The sequence below is a fragment of the Pleurodeles waltl genome, chromosome 6, assembly GCF_031143425.1.
Source record: "Pleurodeles waltl isolate 20211129_DDA chromosome 6, aPleWal1.hap1.20221129, whole genome shotgun sequence".
In the NCBI taxonomy this organism is placed as follows: domain Eukaryota; kingdom Metazoa; phylum Chordata; class Amphibia; order Caudata; family Salamandridae; genus Pleurodeles; species Pleurodeles waltl.
Genome location: NC_090445.1, coordinates 1511121443 through 1511143323, shown reverse-complemented (window position 1 = coordinate 1511143323; position 21881 = coordinate 1511121443). Strand labels below are relative to the sequence as shown.

The following is a 21881-nucleotide window of genomic DNA, read 5'->3' as shown; positions in this document are numbered from 1 at the left end:
TCTCTGCCTGTGATTGTAATAGTGGGTTGAGAGCGATTAGAAAAGCAGCACAAGACAAGCACCTTTGAAATGATCTGAACTCATGGGTAGCTTCCACATTTTTTCTCCTGTAAGCAGTGTAGTATGAACTATAGTATATCAGAGTAAAGCACAGGTGCATAATTATGCGTATGTGTGATTAGATGGGATGGACGCTAGTCATTAGTCATGTGCTCTGCATTGATAAGTTATGCTAGGCATAGTTGTAAATTGCCTTTTCACTCACTAGGGTATACTGGCACTTAACAGGCATATGCGCCTAGCCTTGCCAATGGCAGGTTTGTTAACTGAAAAGCCAGGTCTACAGCTTCTTGGGTTATTCAACAAGAGATGGGAAGCCGTCCCACACTATGAGTGATGTAAGAGAATACCAGTCCTTCTGATCTTGTTCTGTGCATGTGTAGAATGTGTGCAAGTAGGAGTCCTACAGAGCAGAGGTGTCTGGGTGGTTGGTGGAAGGAGATGCAACTGTTCAGGTAGATGGGACCTAGTTACTGGCTTGTCGGCTGATGTTGCTGACTGAGGAGAAAATCAGGTCCAACAGGTGTCTGGCAATTTGGGTGGGTTAGATAACATGCTGGGTAAAATTTTGTATTGGAGCAGTCTTCTAGGTGTAAGTTAATGTTGCCAAGGAGGATGGAGGTGCTGGGGCTAGTGAGGGATGCAATTAAGTCCTTGATGTCGCTGACAAAATTGGTGCAAGGTTCTGGTGTATAATATATGAGGGTTCCACCCAGGGAGATGTTGCTGTGATCTGAATCTTGAACGTGGAGCGTTCCAGGTAGCTGGTGCAGGTGTCAGTGTAGGTGGGGCAGCGGACACTATCATTCAATACGATGGCAACTCCATCTCCGGGCTTGTGCTGACTGCCTTGCCTGGCGATCTTGTAGCTGGCTTAGATGGCTGTAGTGATGTCCCATACAGACGTTAGGTGTAGCCATGTTTCTTTGAGAAAGAGCAGGTCTGGAGTGTGGTCCCAGATCTATGTGCTGTGTTTGGCGAGCGAACAGGTGTTGAGGAGTATGCAGGCAAGTGTGATGACTGGTTTGTGTAAGTGGAGCGCTGCTGGTGCAGGAGTGGTGGGTGTAGGATGTGAGAGGATTCATAAACATGTACAGCAGTATGTTTTTCATTGCGAAAGGACTCTTACCTGTATGCCCAGCCAATTCTCGGCTCACTCGAACATTTCCTTCACGGGTTTTCAGATTATAAATGGAACATATGTTGTCAAGTCCACCACATGCCACATAGTTTCCAGACGGGGCATACGCACAAGTCATCACCCAAGAGGAGCGCAAAGGGATGGCATGTACCTAGAGAGACAGACATTTTCATTTTCAGCTGGCATGAAAACATTTTGGATAATGTCCATTCAATTTCTAGCTTGTATTTTGGAAAGAAGATTCAATTTTTTTCCATGAATGACTTAGATGCGACAATCAAGTTACTTACCTTCAGTAATGCTTTCCGGGGGATATTTTACTTGCATATTCTGCACCTGTAGACTAACCCCAGGAGTCTGACTGGGTAGGAAAGACTTTTTCAGCATAGCCCATGCACCCCACTAGATGGTGTTGTGCAGCTCTGCATCAAGTCTCCTCCGAATGTATCAGCGGGAGAGGCATATAGGTGCTCCCAATGGGCTCCAAGATTAGTTTATTTTTTTGACACTGTACATATCCTTTAACGCCAAGCCCAATAATGAATGGTTCATGCCATTGTGCAGATCTCCAATTTGGGATCTTTTCAGACAGAAAAGGAGCCCATTCCTTTGAAAAGAGGCGAGCGGGCAGGGAGGAATCTGTGGTTAGGGACAGTATCCACCAGGAAGAGCATTACCAAAGCTAAGTAACTTCTTCTTCTGATGAATACTTCTAACAGCAGATTACTCACCTTTATAATCGATACAAAAGCAGCAACTTCACAGGAGACGAGTCTGTAGAATATCTCAGACTAAAAAGTCCTGCAAGATCAAACAGCCAAAATGCCCGACCGGTCAGACTTGGCTTTCACTGCATTATTGTTTTGCAAATGTGTGCACGGATAACCCCACGCTGCAGCCTTTAAATATCAGGATAGGATCATGTGCTAACAAAGAGGTAGCAAGCTTGGTGGAATGGGCCCTTCCAGCACTTATGGATGCTACATTTTTTAGCCTTCACATAACATATCTTAAATCAAAGGAATGTCAAGAGTGACGCATCAACCAACATGAAAGAAGTCACAATTTTAAGGAAGAAAGCCTACTTCATTTCTTGTCCCAAGTAAGGTGGTGATGTAGGGCAGCTAGACTTGAAGCTCACATGACGAGAAGAGGTGATCATGGTAAGAAAGATAGTATTCAAGGTAGGAAGACGTATTGTGCAGCAGCTCAAAAGGGGTAAGCAGAAGGAAATTAAAGACCAGTTTAAGGACCCACTTTAGCATTGGAAAAGGTTTAGGACGACACGTGGACCAAACATTTGTGAGAAAACAAGTGATTTGACAAATGCACTAGTTCAGCCTGCAATGGGTCTGTATTACAAGTTCCATGCCAAGCCACTAATTGACCCACTGCTCGGTGTAGATAGATTTTGTGGAAGGATGACATCCACTACTGTGGTAGGTAGATCGAATGCAGTCAACTGCTGACTGAATTTCCACACATGGAGCTGTAGAATAGAGGCCTAGGTGCAAGACCTTACCCTGCCGCTTCTACAGGAGACCCTCTTAAAAAAACAGCCCGATTGGAAGACAGATGCTCAGGCCAGATGTTCCAGATACCACACCCTCCGGGACCCACTTTATGGCTCTTTTCCTCAAAACAGCCTGAACATCCTGCAACAAAATGGACAAAAAGCTGCTTTGATGTAGGTGGAAGAGGCAGAAGAACAGAAAGGAATTGCACGGCATAGACCAGATACAGTATCTACAGGACCCATCTGTTGGGTCTTATGGTTTGTCACCTGTGGAGAAATTGATTGATCCTGCTCGCATTCAGTGGTCATGTACTACTAAGAGCAAACTAAAGCAACTTGGAGGATGCTGCCAGAGGGACTGCGAGATTCCCAGTCACTTTCAGCCTGGATGTCGTCTGCCGGATCCTCTACCCTGACCTCAAAGGGACTGGGGTGGTTGCTGTTGGGTGGTGAGTTTTGGAGCTGCCTCAAAAAGGGGAATGATTCTTGGTGATACTTCCTTGAGGGTGTGGCAACAAACTGAACGTGCAGTAGCTCTACTTTCTTTGAAGCAGTCAAGCAGAGTCCGCATTCCTGCTAAATAAGGGTGACTCATGAAAAGGCATATCCATGAGTGACATCTGAAGGTCACACAAGAAGCCTGCGTGTTGGACCGGGTCCTTTTTGCAGGGTCAAACCCAAACCTTTGCCTTTTTCCTCCAAATTTTTCACCTATTTTTGTTGGCTTTAGGCACTTTCCTACTGTTAACCAGTGCTAAAGTGCAAGTGCTCTCTGTCTAAATTGTATTGATTGGCACATTTGATTTGCTAGTAAGTCCCTAGTATAGTGCTCCATGTGTAACCGGGTTCTGTAAATCAAATGCTACTAGTGGGACTGCAGGACTGATTGTGCCACCCACATGAGTAGCCCTATAAACATGTCTCAGACCTGCCAGAAGTAAGTCACTTTTAAGATAGGCCCTAGGTAGCCCCATGGGCAGGATGCAATGTATTTAAAAAGGTAGGACATGTACTGTTGTGCTATACATGTCCCGATAGTGAAATATTGCCAAATTTGATTTTCACTATTGCAAGGCCTATCTCTCCCATAGATGGGGATTACCTTGAAATATCTTGTAAGTGCAGGTTCCCACTGGAAGCAGACAGAGATATAGAGTTTGGGGGAGGGGGGTCCCTGAACTCACAAATAAAAAATACTTCTTTTGGTAAAGTTGGTTTTTAGATTGTCTGTTTGAAAATGCCACTTTTACAAAGTAGGCACTTTCTTGCTTAACCATTCTGTGCCTCTGCTTGGCTGCTGAATACATGTCTAGGACAGACTGACAAATGGGCTGTTTGTCAATTTACTCTAGACACTGATATAAAGGGAGCTGAGGTGTGTCCTGCATATCCTGATGAGTCTTCCTGGGCTACAGCGAGAGGGAAGATCTGACACCTGCACTTGAAAGGGCTGTGCCTGCCCTCACACAATACAGTCTCCAACCCCCTACAGTGTGTCTGGGGCTGGGCAAGGAAGAGGCATGGTCTGGGGTACTACAAAGACTTTCCTTTGAAGTCTGCCTACTTCAAAGGCAGAAATGAGTATAAGCATTGGACTTCTGACTCCAAAACTTTAGATTACTTCTGGATCAAGAGGAACCTCAGCCAAGGAGAAGAGCTTGAAGCTTGAGGAGGACCAGACACTACCTGTTGCTTTGCAGTGCTGGCTTGCTGCTGCTGCTGTCTGAAGAGGCAAAGGACTGGGCTTTGCCTTCTGAAATCCTGCTTGTGAAGTTTCTCCAAGGGCTTGGACTGAGCTTGCCCCTGTTCTAAAGTCTTAGGGAAATCAAAGACTTCATCTGCTAGTGCCTGGACTCTTCTGCTGATTTCTGGTTCAAGTGGTGCCAAATCCAGTCTCTGGGCCCTTAGAAGTGGAAGCTGGTAACCTGAGGGGGCAAATCCAGGCACCACATCAGAAATATCGATACAGCGCCTGCCCAGCAGCTGAAAATTTGATGCAGCGCCTGACTCTCGGCTGGAGAATCGACAAAGCACCTGTTCTCAAACCAAACCCTCCAGACATTGTGTCAGAATTTTCCATGCATCGACCCTGGGCGACAAAATCTTCAACATCACTGCAAGGACCTGAAGTTGCTTGTCTGGAAATCGACGCATCCCTTCCATGCGGGGAAAGAATAGATCACTGCCTCATTTGAAAGTAAGGAATTGACATACTCACCCGCGCAGCTTTATGTTTGATGCATACCAGGTACTTTGTGCTAAAAACACATCCATTGATTTCTATGGATTAAGTCTTTTTAATTTCAAAGTTCATATGTTTGCTTGAGTATGTTGAATTGTCGTTGTTTTGGTCGTGTTTTATTTAGATTAATATAAGCTATTTTTCTAAACTAGCGTGGAGTTCTTTTGTGGCGTTTTCACCGTGTTACTATATGTGTTTGTGCAAATACTTTACACACTGCCTGCGAGGTGAACCTGACTGCTTGTGCCAAGCTTCCAAGGATGTGAGCATGAGTTATCTGAGCTGTGTATCTCTCTTACCCTGACTAGACTGAGGGTCCCTACTTGGACATGATGCGAACTGACTGACAACTAGAGACCCCATTTCTAACACTGCATATCTCACCCATGAGCGGTAATGGAGTATCGCTCTGGTGCAGACTGTTCCGTCCAGGCCTAACCATATGATGTATTTAGCCTCATAATATCCATCTTGAATGGTCTGTGCCCGATTGGTGCAAATTTTATCTTGAACTACTGGTATGATCTCAGTGACCATGTCCCGTAATGCAAGGGTAAACCATCCCAGCAAACAGCTGGCATTGAATGATTTGAAGTCAAGACTAGTAGAGGAAAAACATCCTCTCTCAAATGTTTCAATTCTTTTCAACTGTTGGGGGGTGGAAGGAGTGGGGAGGATGAGTAGTGGGAAAAATTGTAGATTAACCCTATTTGCGGAGGCGTGAAAAACATCTCTTGGAGGGTAAGGTGCTGTGTTGTGTTGTGTTGGGAAGGCAGGGTCAACTGGAGTGGATCTGTGATCATGTGCCACTTGTCTGTTTAAAAGAGGCCAATATCAGGGTTTTGCCCAAGTGCCCATGAGGAAGTCAGTCAGGGCTTTTTTCAACAGCAGCAAGGGTTCAGAAGAGGAGTGTCCGGGCCTTGACACCTCCATGAGGATATTGGTTTCTTATCATATATAATGTAACTGCAGATCTGAAACTTCAGACACAGCTCTAATGACCATGGGCAATGAAGCAGACTCCTCTATACAAAGGGGAGAGGAGGCTATTTAAGAACTAACCCATGGTATGGAAAGTGGCCAGACCACTCACTTTGTTGGTCCATAAAAATTCGCCTCCACCATCATCAAAATCTGCTTGGCTCTGGTTAGAGTCCAATCTGCCTAGAATCTGGTCCTACAGTGCTTCAGCTACTTTTCAAAGGCACAGGCTTATCGAGTCACTCAATATGGGGCTGGGCATGTAGGGACTGAGCACAAGTGCAGCTTGAGCAGAGGTCAAGACTGATTCGGTTAGGTGCTGGAAAGAACAATGGGATGAACATCTTCCTCCTGCACTGTCAACGTGACAGGATTCCGTTAGGATCCTGGAACCATCTCTGGAGTCTGAGATGAACACCAAGCTGGTTCAAGAGGCACAGATTGTGTCGAGGATGGACCTGCCAGCAGTAACCAGACTGAAGGCCTCCTTGAATCCACATGGCCCAAGGGCATGCCGAGGGACACCTGTAGGGTACCATAGATGTGGTGCACAGACTCATTAAATGCTTCAATCTGTTGTGGTGTTGCAGCCAGCTCAAGGAATTCGGAGTGCATCTAAATCAGGTGTGGAATTGGCTCCTCTGTAGGGGACAGGGAGTGAGCCAGCAGGGTACCTCGACATTCTTACATCTACTCAGATGGAGAGTGGTAAGGCAGGAACAAGGCCTAGTTGGACTTTGTGTGTTTCTTAGATTTGGACTTGCCCAAAGACTTGGCCTGCAACTACAACCTGTCAGGACTGACCTAGAAAGTGGGAATGGATCCAAGTTGTGGACTTCAAGTGGGAGTGGCCTGTATGAAACTTCCTGGGATGGTTGGTGATGTTCAGCTTGCCCATATCGCTGTCACATCCATAACTGCACACTCCTGACATGACTAGGAGTCCTGGTCCGACCCCAAACACCAGAGGGATATTTTAAAGATGAGGAATTTGCAGTCAGAAGTATCCAACAGAAAGCAAGATTAAGGGACCATGATCCCAAAGGACAAGACATTTTAAAGAAGAAAAATCACCCAAATATATATTACACACAGGCCAAATGTAGACAACTGTCTTGGTGAGCCTAAGAATTGCCAAAGCCAAGCCATCTTAAGCTCTATAAATGACACTGTAACGCCAATGGCAGAGTGCACCCATCCATGACCTGCCATGGAATTGTCTCAGTGCTCACAAGCAACAGCCAAAGCTGCCTGCATATAGACCCCAAAATACGGCACTTAAATACATAGAGCATTTTATCCTTTATATTCAGATCAATTTCACTTCCATTTCAAATATTTAGTTGACACCTATGGCTTTCCTAAATATTTGGTTGTGAGCAATGTTATGTCAAGTTACTTAACTGTAACAATAGGTTTGACACTGGATACTTTTCTAGATTCACATGCTGTACACATTCAGTTGTCTAGTGAATGGACTCGGAAAAACATGCACCATAGTTTGTCATTTGGATAAAGAGTTGGATCATAAGCCCACACTACTTCAATATCTTCAGAAGGAATTGTCCCAATGTGAGAGAATATTGCATTTGCTCTTCCAGTACAATTATTTATAACGCTTAAACTAGGTTTACGTTTTTTTTTTTTTTTTTTTTTTTTTTACAGGCACTGGTCTTCACCACGGAGGAAGGAAGTTGTTGAGAAACTAGATTATCTCAAGCTGCAAAGTAACATTTTCTTTGCAGTATGTCTTTTCAAAATTCCTGTACTGTGCACTCACTACATTGCAGTAGTCCACCTACTTTAATGTGAAGCCGGTGTATTGGCAAACAATGCTTAATGGTATTTGCCCAACTGTTACTTCATGGCCTTACATGGTAATGTTCAGTAAACTGACAGATAACCATCTAGTAGCTTTGCAAACTTCAATTAAAGAGCAATGACTGGCAGAGTATACTCTTCGTCCTTGAAAAATGTCATTTTACTGTTATTACTGGGTAGGAAATAGGTCATATATAGGACACAGTTGCTTGTATAATCCACCTGGCAATCCTTTAATTGAGCACAATTTCCTTACTATGAAAAATTGGAAACAAAAAAAATAAATTTGATTTGCTTAGTGGCTTTATATATTTTTTCAAATAGATTAGTCCTTTTATTGTTCAGAGTATAAGCCACGCCCTTATGATGGAAGAGCTCAAGGAATTTCCTTCCCTTTGAAGTCTCTGAGCGTTTCAAAAGCCGGATTGCTTTTGAAACGCCCACTAGACACCCGGGATTTTATTATTTTTGTGTGAAACTGGCATGAGGGAGCAACCCCTTGGCACCAGGGATTTTTTTTTTTTTTTTTAAAGAGGTGGGGAGCGACCCCTTAGGCAAGGGTCGCTCCCCTGGGGGTGAAAATTGTATTTAGGCCATTCCGGACGATTTTTGCTACGCCAATCTGGGAAGAAACGACTAGGCACTGGGATTTTTTTTTTTTGTGCGCCAATGTCATGCAGGGTGAGCGACCCCATAGACAGGGGTCGTTTCCTGGGGGGGGGGGCAGAAACATCTAGGCGCCAGGGCAATTTTTTTTTTTTTTTTTTGTTGCCCTGGGGGGCAAAATGTATTTAGACCATTTCTGCCCCCCCCCCCCGGGCCTGCTGAGCTAGAGGCCAAAATACAAAGGTAGGCACTTTGCAAAAAACACCTCTGTTTTCTTTCAAAAAATGTGATGTGTCCACGTTGTGTTTTGGGGCATTTCCTGTCGCAGGCGCTAGGCCTACACACACAAGTGAGGTACCATTTTTATCTGGAGACTTGGGGGAACATAGAATAGCAAAACAAGTGTTATTGCCCCTTGTCTTTCTCTACATTTTTTCCTTACAAATATACGAGTGTGTGTAAAAAAGACGTCTATTTGAGAAATGCCCTGTAATTCACATGCTAGTATGGTCACCCCGGAATTCAGAGATGTGCAAATAACCACTGCTCCTCAACACCTTATCTTGTGCCCATTTTGGAAATACAAAGGTTTTCTTGATAGCTATTTTTCATGCTTTATATTTCAGCAAATGAATTGCTGTATACCCAGTAAAGAATGAAAACGCACTGCAGGGTGCAGCTCATTTTGGCTCTGGGTACCTAGGGTTCTTGATGAACCTATAAGCCCTATATATCCCCGCAACCAGAAGAGTCCAGCAGACGTAACGGTATATTGCTTTAAAAAAATCTGACATTGCAGGAAAAAGTTAGAGTAAAACGTAGAGAAAAATTGCTGTTTTTTTCCACCTCAATTTCAATATTTTTATTTTTCAGTTATTTTCTGTAGGAAACCCTTGTAGGATCTACACAAATTACCCCTTGCTGAATTCAGAATTTTGACTACTTTTCAGAAATGTTTAAGTTTCTGGGATCCTGCATTGGTTTCACACCCATTTCTGTTACTGACTGGAAGGAGGCTGAAAGCACAAACAAATCGTAAAAATGGGGTATGTCCCAGTAAAATGCCAAATTTGTGTTGAAAAATTGGGTTTTCTGATTCAAGTCTGCCTGTTCCTGAAAGCTGGGAAGCTGGTGATTTTAGCACCGCAAACCCTTTGTTGATGCCATTTTCAGGGAAAAAAACCACAAGCCTTCTTCTGCAGCCACTTTTTCCCTTTTTTTTTTAAACTAAATTTTCACTGTATTTTGGCTAATTTCTTAGCCTCCTTTAGGGGAACCCACAAAGTCTGGGTACCTCTAGAATCCCTAGGATGTTGGAAAAAAAAGGACGCAAATTTGGCTTGGCTAGCTTACGTGGCCAAAGCGCGAACTGCCCCAAATAGCCAAAAAAAGGCCTGGCACAGGAGGGGGAAAAGGCCTGGCAGCGGAGGGGTTAAATTATACAGGTAGTGCTGATTTGTAGCTGTGAATCAAGAATCTCGAGTCCAGGATGGTCTTCCCCAGGTGTAAAAAAAAAAAAAAAAATTAGGTAAATTCTACATGAAAGCAAATCCATGCTAAATTACAGAGCCCGCCTAAAAAGTATGACAGAGTGTATGATAAGATCAATTTCTTCTATAGCTTGGTAAGCAGCTCCTGGTAAAAGGACATTCACCTAAAAAAAAATCTGTGATTAAGGAAGCATTATTGTGGCAGGAAAACATCAGGGAAGAGGGAAGATTGTGGTACTGAAATTTAGCAATTAGAGTGAGCTGTGCATATCATAACTCATCACTGGGATGCACGGTTGAGTACTTAACTCGAGGCATTAAAAATGACAATGACTTCAATGTATGCATGATGCAGGGAGTACAATGGAGAAGAAAGCACAAGAAAGGTTTGACAACCAAATTCTAGTCCACCAAGAAACTTAACATTAACCAACTTCACGTGGAGAAGATGGAACAGGTGAAATAAAGGATAGTCTTCAGAATACAAGCCCAGATCCCACTGCTCTTTTGGCATTGCACAGTAGGGACTTTTTGCCCAAATGTACAAAGCTCGATTCCTCCCACAGCACTTGTACATTCACTACCTTTGGTCTTGTGTAACGTCTAGAGTAGAATTTATATAGCAACTACATATGGGCTAGAGATATGCCATGTCAACAGTGTGCACAGGAGAGAATGATATGGTTACTTACCAGTAGGATTATTATTTTTAGCTTTAATACAATTGTCTGGATCACATGTTGTGCATTATTCTGCCATCTAGAGTTTGAGTCCACAGTCTGGTCTGGTACTTCTTTGTTTTTTTTTTGGGGGGGGGGGGGGGGGGGGGGGGGAGTGTTTGTGTGTCTTTTTTTTTTTGTATTTCTCCATCTTTAGATTTTACTTGCATCGGCTACCTGATAGATTTTTTTTAATCTTACCTGTAAAGTGGCTTCCTAAGGTTTTTTGGGGAAGCTAGGGGTTGATTAGGAGCAGATTGGTGCTGCATGTCGATCAAGAATATTTTGTAAATTGCAAAACTATTCCTACTGGTAGGTAATCATTTCATTTGGCAGTGTGAATCTTTCCATGATTCACATACTGCGCTTTGACTTTGTAATGCCATCTCTTATTTGTGGTGGTTGGGTTTGAAATGCGCTTTAACTGCAAACAAACGCTTAGTACCTTCTATTCAACCTAGGATGCTCTATTCACTTGGATATTTACACAATAGCTTTTTGTGAACATGTAGACTGATGGCCAGGTAGCAGCCATGCATATGTCTCTTAATGTGACATTTATACTAAGTATAAGGTGGCTCCTTTCTTCCTTTCCCTTACACTTATGGAGACATTAAAGTACACAAGCATTTCATTCATCACTTTCTTGAATACTTTAGTGTGTTGCCATCAGAGGGACGGGTATGCCCATACCTGGATCCTGTGGGCACTGCTGCTGGTACCAAGCTGTACTTGGCTGATAAGCCCTAATTAGAGCAAAACTGCTTCTAGCTGGCTTGTGTTCTGGTTCCGGGAGGACCTGGCATGGCAATTTGAGCTGGACTGTTACCAATAGAGCAGGATCAAGACTGATTTGCATAAGGCTGGCTCCAAACTGAGGTGGCATGGTGTACAAAGCAACAATGCACTGGGATGCAGCCCAAAGTAATAAGCAGTGGCTGAGATTAAGTCAAGCATTCCAGCCATCATTTTATTGTATACTGTATAGTTGCCATGTAGTCTCCCGCTTGCAATTGTGGGATGACCACCTACAGTCTTGCCACTGGGAATGTGTGTCTTTATGAGTTTGATTATAAAGTGAAGACTCAATATTGATTTTTTGAGGCATCCTTTCTATTGCTTGTTTATGCAACAGCTCTTACACCTCCCACAGTTAAAAAAAAAAATAATAATAATAATATATGTGATTTTTCCCTTTCCTTTGGGGCGCTTGGTTTTGTCACTGCTGTGTTCTCCGCAGATGGCTTGTTTGCTGAAAGGCCTCATGAGAATCTGAGGATTTGAAGCTCTCTCTTCCTGTTTGTCTTCTTGTGGGGCTACCCATCTTTTCTCATTGTCCTTTTTGAGATACTGAAGTGTGTTGTCTTGCGCACTGCCAAAGAGCTACTCCCTGTTGAGGAGGCTGTTGATTATGTTTGCCCTGACTTCACTTTTTAAACCGGACACCCCTACAGCCAGGAATACATTCTCAGTGTTGTGTCTCATACCATATCCCTACTAGCTGTGTCTGCTGCATCTAGTGCTGAATATAAGCACACTTTGACTATAGTCTTTCCCTCTTTATGAGCATTTTTGTGTTCTTCGGATACTGCTCCGACAGGTGTTTCAGCAATTTTGCCACCTCTTCCCAGCGTTGGTGTGCACACCCATCTAGTAGGGAAATGGAATTGGCAACGCATCAACAGGTTGCGGCACCTCTCAGTTTTTGCACCATATCAATCCTTTGTCTGCTTTTCAGGAGGTGGCCCTCGAAGTTAGAACATTGGCTCTTTCTTGAAATGTTGGAGTCCACTTTAGTGTTAAGTACCATGTAGGCAGGGTTAATGTCCACTCGGTGTTACCAGTTAGAAAGTTGCTGGCTCCCTTTCCCTGCTCCAAAACAATAGGAAGCATTGGTGGGAACTAGAACTCACTCTGTGAGGGTAGGAGGTTTTTGAGTAGGAAGCAGGTATCTTTTCCTCATCTAGCTGGACCCCTTACTTGTCTGCTGATCGGTTGACCATGTTACACATGACAATGCCTGCTGGAGGCATGGGCCTCAACTGATACATGTGAACTTCCTCTTCCAGGGAGTTGGCGTAGAGATCCTCTTTCATGTCCTCAGCATCATGGATACCACTCCAGGCTAAGGATCTTTATCAGACCATTACGTGTTGTTCCTCTGGTGTCGTTGGTAGTTCCAGGTCGGACATTTCCATGGCTCTGTGGAAGGTTGACAGAATTCCAAATTCCCAAAAGGAGGTATAAAAATGCTTTTTCTGGAAGTATGCTCCCAACTGCTTCAAGCAATTTTTTTCCAGTCGACCTAGAGCACTCTTCAGCATCAAGCCCACTCAACATACTTTTCTTCTAAACCAGTGTTAGGATTCCAGCTTCTTAGTCCTCTCCCGCTCTCGGTCTGCAGATACTAATGGTTTTTCCGAAGAGCACCTTCTGCAGTGAACTTGTTTCGGGACCCAAGGGTTTTTTCTTCTTCAATTTGCCTTCAGCCAAGGAGACAGCCTTTGAAGGTTTCTAGTCTGAAGGTCTCAGTTCACCTAACCCCGGTTATTTATGCATTACTTGTCTGTGCTTCTGCTGGTTTTTTTCTGCATCTGTTCCCAGTCGACATCAATTGTCTCCACCATGGCGTCAGTCTTGTGCGTCACGCCCCTATCTGCAACATTATCCTCTTCCTCACTCAGACCAAGGTCCCGCAATGGCTAGCAGCTCTTATGTGCCTGCATGGGGTTGTGGCCCCGCCTCAGCTTCCCTTGGGCTGTCTTTGGTTTGAATTCGGTGCACGCCTCGCAGCCTTTGGTGTTGTGGTCCCTTGGCAAGCACAGATTGAAAACCTGGTGGTTGTCTCTCATGGCAAACTTGTGGTTGCACTAAGCAAAATCAAAAGGGTGTGTCCACAGCCCCAAGTAAAAATGCCCCCTTTGGCTGTACATGCCAGACCCCACCTCCCCCACTTGTTTGCCCACGTGCCCCACTTACTGCTTCAGTGTTTTTCAGTGGCTATAAATTATGCAACTCCATGCATGATGTGCCTCCTCGCCAGGTTTTTGTTTTTCTTTGAATACTGGGAGTTGTAGTCCTCTTCTATAATGGAAAAACAAGACTACCAGAATTCAAAGAAAAAGCTTAGAATGATGCAGCACATAATGCATGGACCTGGGAAACTTGGCAAGGATGGTTAAGAATCTCAAGATGGCAATCACACACAGGGGCTTCCAAGGCGGGTGAGGCATAGACAAGCCACGAAACTGTAAGAGACACGAAGCCCAAGAACACACACCAAAAAAAAAAAAAAAAAAAAAAGGGGAATCAAGGACCCAAGCCCCAGATGGCGGAATAATGTTGCACAGTATGTGAATCCAGAACAGTTTCACGCAACAAAAAAATTGGTTTGGTTGACTAATTCACTAATTGGATCAACAGACTTGATCCCTTTTTGAAGTTCACCTCAACAGTTTCCCCAACAAGTGTTTCCTTCTTGGATCTCATTACCATTAACTGTGGCAAACTACAAACCTACACTTATCAAACAACAACAGATCGCAATAGTTTACTACTGTATGAGAGACATCACCGAAAAGCTTTACAAGACAATTTACTGTATGGATAGTACTTACAACTTTGTCGTAACTGTAGCAATATTCAGACTTTTGAAGCACAAGCCAATGATTTAGTGATTAAACTACATGATACACTACCCACAGAAAATCATTAATTCAGCCTGCAAACAGGCCTGAAACAACGAGGGACAATTTATTGACAACTGAACCTAAAGAAACTGCAGCTTGACTTACCTGCGTCTCCACGTATACCCCATTGTCTAACACCTTAAAAAAACTAATTAACAAACGCTGGTCGATTCTCACCAGTGGGGGAGTAGCAGTACCAAAACCTTTATTCAGTTTTAAAAGGACTACTAGTATTAAGGACTTAGTCGTACACACAAGACCAGTGACAACCTACAAGGAATCTGACCAGATGACACATTGGCGACTTCCACCATTCATGGGTCACCATCCGTGTGGCAATTGTAATGTGTGTTCACTTACTAAAATTTGGAACCTATTGGCACCTGGCGTCTCTTGTAAAACACAAGAACCGTGACACTCTAAATAGTATCTACATGATTAGTTGCCCTTGCAACTTACAATACATAGGCATGACCACAAGACCTGTCAAAATTTGAATTAATGAGCATCACAGCAACATTAGATGTGGGCGCCTTACTACTAAACTGAGTGTGCATTACCATGATGTACAACATACCCCTGACAACATGTGGTGGGTTGTTCTTGACACTTTAAAATCTTCTTCTAAATCTTTGTTAGAAGTAGAACAATGTTGGGTGTTTTAATTGGGAACTCCTCATATACATGGACTAAACGATGAAATACCTTGGTTGAGTGTCTCCATTTCTACTAGATGAGGTGTTTTTTTTTTTTTTTTTTTTTTTACACCCCACCATCGATATTCCTAGTTGTAGCACTTTCTGGACAGCCATCTTTTGATTTTCAACCCATGTGCGCCAGTTTGAGCTATTCACTGACATGATGTTGATAGGGGCCATTTTTATGGATGCTATCATGCCCCTTCGACCACCTTAAGATGATTTTTGTAAAATAGTGTATTCACACCCTTTTTTTGCGCTCAATCTTTTTACAGTGATTGTTTTGGATTTTGACAATTATGTGAGCTAAACATAATTTAAACATCCTTTTACTCACTGACAAATCTTTTGTAATGACTATTGTAGATTTCTTCACATTGAAGTCTCAACAGTTTATTTCTTTATCTATAGATTTGTTTGACTTACTAGAAGGCAGTTACCTTTTGAGCTTTACATAAAAGTGAGTCCGTTTTTTCATTTCAAAGTCCTACAGTCTACAGGTGAGAAAATTCTTATTCCGATTGGCTGTCCGTGCCCCGACCTCTCTATTTGACCTGGGAGCCGCGTTGGCATCTTGCTTTTAGGGAATGCGGCCCAGGGGTAGGTCTCCGGCTGCAAACCTTCGTTTAAAAGTGAGTAAGGCCATTCCAGGTGAGCGCTTTGATTTTCCTTCATATCGTTCCTTTTTACTGAGCAGTTTGCGGCACTTTAAATATTGACGCATTGACAGAGCACTCTCCCCTTTTTATGTAGGATACTTCAATTACACATTTACAACTTAACCCGACGGCACCATGGGCTCACGGTGCGGTTATTTTGTGGAGACACTGTCCTGATTCCGATGCTGTAGTTATGAAATGGTTTTGTCTTCTTTGAAGAAACATTCTATTCTGGTTGGATGAGATACTCTGACTCCATTGCAGCCATGACTGTTTAACAAGTACCGTGTGTTGACTTGCTATTTTACACCCAATTGGTACTTTTTACCCGAGGGATTTTGATTTTCATATTACACCAGAATTATTTAATACATGTCGAATTTCAACATTCTTTACCCAATATTTGGAACAGCATTACAAAGATACGATAAGACTGTTTGTTTTGAGTGTTTATTGCTTGACATAATTTATTTTTCACTATACCTCTGTATAAACAACAACAATCTACAGACCCGCTCTTCCCCATGGAGCCCTGTCCCTAGTTAAGGATGGTAAGCTCTATCTACCTGACCTGTATTATATCACTCAGCACGGCAACACAGCACTGAGTGCCACGTCACCTTACATGAGTATATAAATTGCGTATTGCATAGATGGAACTTGTAACTATTTGGCATGTCTGTCTTTTGTTTACACAGGTTTCTCTCCGTTTTTATCTACTAGATACATAACTGATATGAGTAACTTTTACCCATGTTAAGTTTTTTCGCGTATCCAGCGTAGATGTACTTAGTGTAGTCTGCACTTGAAGCTTAGGAGAAGGTTATTGTACACAGTCCTGATGAAGTGTCAGGTGATCCGTTAGGACTTTTTAAGGAGCAAAACAGGTTGACTTTCTGTAGTGGTCAAAGAAAAATGTTTTTTCCTTTTTTTTTTTTTTTTTTAGAGTGTGGGATCATTACCTCCCTCTCACTCTACACTGTTTTTTAATCTTGACCGGCTCCTTTCTCACTTAATAAAATCTGTTTCTCCAGTTGGTGTCAGAGCCAATTTTATTATATATTTTTCTCTCCAGCTTTTTTGTTTTCTGCTATTTTTCTCTGTGACCTATAGGTTTAAATGTACTCCTATTCTTTCCATACTTTGGCACAGAGTATCACAAAAGATCTCCGGCAAAGAGCCCCTTTGAGGGGCCCGTCAGACATTGCAGTGCTGGTCTAACGTGGAGCAAGCCCAATGATTAAGCATGACATCATACAGATGTGTGAGGGCTTTTGCTTCTATATTTAGAAGTGCCTGGGAGACCGGTGTTTTTCTTTTGGAACAGTGTACTTTATTTTTTTAATAAGACTTCAGCTGCACCAAGAAGCAAGAAGGAATCTCCCTTGCAGTGAAGAGTATCTCCTCCTGCATCTGCAGGCACCTCAGACAATGACGTTCGGCTGCGCACATCTGCTCTCCTATGGAACTACATGGATCCTGCAACACAGGCGGTAGTCTGGAGTGGTACTCTCTGCCCTCTGTCCATTTTGGGAGACTGTGAGCCCATGCCTCTCCTTTCAGGACAGAACCACTGTGTACCACCCTGACTATTGCAGCAACCAAGGCTTGTTGTCTACTACTTCAAGGGATCTTCAGGCTCCAAGAAGCCCTGACCTCCAGCATTTCCATGCAAGGATAGTCTCCCCTCAGCTGCTCCAGCGACTCCTCTTCAGGTGTGCTGATTGGGCCTCACCGCAACTTACTGTGCCTGCTGCCAGTGGGGGCTGCGACTGCTTCTGCTGGCTCTCCTAACTGCTGAGGTTCAGCCCGTTCTCCCCTCCAAGGGTCGAGTCCCCATGACTTTGCTGTCCTCTTCAGCCTTGAAACTCTTCTTCTGCCCTAGTTTGCATTTGTTAAGGCTTTGTGGTGGTCCTCCAGACTGCTGATCCTTCTGCGACCTGACGACTGCCGTGACATAATCTGCAGCTCCTGCACTCCGCAGCTGGTCCTCATCTCCCTTATCAAAACATCTTCGCCCACAGAAGGGTGGGCAGTGGCTCCTGCCCCGGCTGGACACTCCATCATGGAATGACTCTGTCCCTTCTCTTACAGGCACTCTTTTTCCAGATTCCACCCTTGGGTTCCTCTGGTCTGGCCCTGTTCTCGTAAAGTTCATTTTTTAAGTCCCCTTCTTAGCCTATGGGAAAACTAGGTAACTCACCCCTGCTCTCCTGGCCGTTGGAGGTCATCTAAGTACTGACCTCTTGGGGTTCAGAGTTCTCCCAGCTCCCCACTAACTACTCCATACCCTTGGATGGTGGACCTAACTTCACTTCTCAACCTATTTGGTTTGGTCCTCCCCTTGGACCTTAGTTATGTCTTGCTATTTCTTACCAATGCTTGTTGTTTCTTATGCTAACATATATATCTATATCTAAATAGATTTGCAACTATGATGGCTGTATCTACACATATAGGATCCACACCTATAGGGTCAATCAACTCCCAGATTCTCCTTTTGGGATCTGAGGTTATTCCTCCCTTGTTCCCTTATACCTCTTTTACTGTAACATGGGATTGTAGGCACCTCACATCACAAAGGCAAATTCAACAAACAATTTGTTATTCGTCCAACCACAAGCCCTATTCATATGGGATGCATAATCTGACACATCTGATTATGTAAAAATAGCCACCAAACATTTTAAATCAACTCTCATGCAGACACATAACCAGTTCAAACCACGTCTTGAGACCATGAGCATTTTATAATCCCAAATGGCAATAAACCAATACAAGATGTGGCCCTGTTAAGGTATTTTTCAAAATAAATGCATGGATTTCCATCAAGCCAAAAAGGAGTAAATTTGAAATTCTGGTCCCTATCTGTAGTCCATCCATACAATTTCTCTACCGCTATCCCAGAGAAGCCAACCATTATGTCACTAGGCAATCAGGTCTATCAAAAAATAGTGGCGAATTTTGAGAAGAATTGCAGATGTAGGTGTTTGGTGCTCATAAACAAGTTATGCAACAATTATAGCTGTAGTCAACAACTCAAAAAACAAAACTACTGGCATTGGACTCCTTATCTCTAAAAAAAAAAAAAAAAAAAAAAAAAAAAAAAAAAAAAAGAAACAAAAAAAACTTGCGACATAAGCATTAATAAGTATGTGAAACTATACATAGGAGGCAAACATCTGTGGCAGAACGTAGGAGTTGTACCTCTTTAGAAGGAATATGTTATCTGGGTAACCCAAACTTAACTTTCAGACATATCTATACTCAAAAATACATCCCACAGAACACCAACTCCTATTTTGCTGGGCTATTTTGTTCTGAATTTTTCATGAACCAAATATGAATGCTATGATTAAAAATAGTCTGAAGCCTACTGCGTAGGAATGCTCAATCCTCGTACTGTGTGGTGTTGCTACTTGGCAACCATAGAAGAAGGTATGCAGTAGTAATAGAATGTTGGAGGGAGGTTGATGTAAGGGGTGAGAACATTCAAGCAGACAGCTGGGAAATGAAAGGACGAGAGGCAAGACGCTGTTCATTGCTGTAGTGTAATATGCAGAGTTGGCAACTAAGAAGTATATTTACTACTTGGTAAAGCTTCATCATTACAACGTGTGGACTGAGGTGTCATTTCTGTGAGAACCACCGTGGTAAAATAGATTTTTCCTACGTTTGGAGGTTCGAGTACTTTGAATTAGAACGGAAGATTTTGAAAGAGGAGGAGAATAGATGAACAGTGGAGGAATCATTCTAGTGATAGAGCGTGGAGAATATGAAATTACCAACTGAGCTGAAATCAGAGGGTGAAGCGGTTACAGTTGGTGCTCGGCATACACCTGACAATTGCTGCAGGGAGGCAGAACGTTCAACTGCATAGATTCCACTCAGCTGAGCCATTGGGTGAGCGGAGGACGGCGTAACAAAGTAGTGAATAGGAGACTTAAACGTCTCACGTAACACGTTGGAGGCGTCATCTTGGAAAGGGCAGGCACGCATTGTAAGTACATTAACTGAGCAGGTGTCCATCTATGGTGAGACGCACACCTTTTTGATTGATACAGAGTGAAGTTACTTATCGGCTGTGCGTTTATTGATGGTATTGTGCACATTTTAAGAAATTTAATTTTAAGTCTGGGCAGACCGCCTTTAAAACAAAAAGAAAAAAAAAGTGATTATACAAGTAACATTCTTTAGGGAAGTTGGGACAAACTGCACATATAAGACAGTGGGGTTAGCAGGTAGAAATGTGTGCCTCACAAACCTTCACTTTAACACCACCTATTCTATTTTTGCCAGAACCGGGGGAACCACGAATGACATTGCAAGAATGGAGGGACTATTTTTGTAATTACTTGTCAACCATAAACAATGAAACATTAATGTCAGAAAGGACATTTTAATGCATTCATCGGGATCAGGGTGCTTAAGGCAGTACAGTCAGATGGGGGAAAAAAAAAAAAAAACAAGTGCTAAAGAGAGGTGTATAATAATGCATTGGAAGATTTAGAAAATTGTTAACCGACAGTATGTGTAGCAATTGATAGGTATACATTTTTCCATAGAAAACAAGAACAAAAAGAAACTATAGAGGACTGTGTCTATGCTAAAGAAGTTAGCAATATCGCACAGATTTGGTACCCTACAAGAGGACTTAATCAGAGATGAAGTCATAATGCATACCAACAATAAAAAAGTGCAGAAAAGATTGAGTGTGTGAAGATGCAACTTTAAAGTAAGTGGTGGCAATAGTGAGAAAGACGGAAATCTCAAATAGATGTGCCAAAGCGGCATTATAAGAAAGCAGAGAATTGTAAATTTGTGCTGTTAGTGGAAAAAACAATGGTAACAGTTTTAAGAAAGGTTCACAGAGATGCTTTTAGAAATAAAATAGAAGTGTACATAAAGAGGCGACAGTGAGTTGAGTTGTTATAGATGTGGAAGTCGTGAACATTAGGCAAACAGTAAGAATTGTAAAGCTAGCAATCAAAAGTGTTCTAATTGTCATTTAGTAGGTCACTGAGCGCAATTGTCGAAAAAAAGAAGCAAGAAAAGAGTAAAGCATGTCAGAATCACAAAAGGAGTTTACTACGGAGGAAGATTTTTCAGAAAGAGGATTGCATTTTAATTTTGCAGGATGAAGTATTGGAGGTCGGAATGGAGTCAAGAAGTAAGCCTAGATGTGAAGTCATAATTGCAGGTATTCCAGTGATTTGGTAGCGGAATAATCATTAACTTGGCAATTTGGAGAGAGAAGTTTGTGCAACATATAGAAAGTGAGCTAAAGAAATCAGATAACAATCCTGAAAGTTTTACAGGGGGGGAAGCATACCAGTGGTAGGCTATTGAAAAGTCACATTCAAGTTTAAAGGCAGACAGGCTAATGGAAAAATGTACATTGAGGAGAGATCATAGGAGTTTAGATATTCTAAATCCCAACAGTAGGGAACAAGTGTTAATGGTGGATGAGAAGGACAGTGTAAGAGAAAATACACGGACTATCAAGAGGTATTTTCAGAAAGGATAGGTAGATTAAAAAGATTCAAGCATAAATCTTTGCCCAATGAGGGGGCAGTTCCGATAAAATTACAAAGTAAGGAATGTACCATTCGCAGTGAAGTGAAATGGAAAAGGAATTGTTAAGGTTGGGGCAAGCAGATATAATTGAAAGAATAGAATAATCTGAATGGATGTCTAGTTGTAGTTACAAGAAAAAAGTAACAGTAAGACCACACAATGTGTTGACTTGGGACAGGTAAGCCGGCAGATACTAGTTGACAAATACTCATTACCAAAATTAAATCAGTTGCTGTCCAAAATTAAGAGCATGACATGGTTTTAACAATAGACCTCTCTTCAGCATACCAAGTAGCATTACAAGAACAAAGTAGGAAAATCACAGCTTTTATAACCCATATGGATGCTTTCAGTATGTAAGTATGCAGTTTGGGTTGGCGTCAGCTTTTCAGACTGGGTGAAATCTTACAAGACATTGAAGGGTTTCTGTATTTCCAAGATGATGTTTTAAAAATGGGTAAGAACAAGAGAAAGCATAATGAAAGGTTAAAAATAAGTCATGGAAGTATTAAAATCTAAAAGACTTACTGCAGAATATGCAAAGTGCAAATTTGCAAGGGACCAAGTAGCATATTTGGGACATTTTATTGGTGGGAAGGGTAAATCCCTTAAAAAAAAAAAGAAAAAAAAGAAAAAATTATGGAAGCAAAGTAAAGAAGCCCCTAAGCCAAAGAATAAAGAT

The 21881-nt window shown here is 42.5% G+C and overlaps 1 protein-coding gene across 4 annotated transcripts in view; it reads right to left on the bottom strand.

The window, feature by feature from the left end:
• The window catches only part of GNB1 (G protein subunit beta 1), a 360950-nt gene that overhangs the window by 181097 nt on the left and 157972 nt on the right, over positions 1-21881 (bottom strand). For all 4 annotated transcript variants that reach the window (XM_069241008.1, XM_069241010.1, XM_069241009.1 and 1 more), the window contains one exon: positions 1190-1352. In XM_069241008.1, the coding sequence (XP_069097109.1) occupies positions 1190-1352 (163 nt within the window). The remainder of the gene's footprint in view (positions 1-1189; positions 1353-21881) is intronic.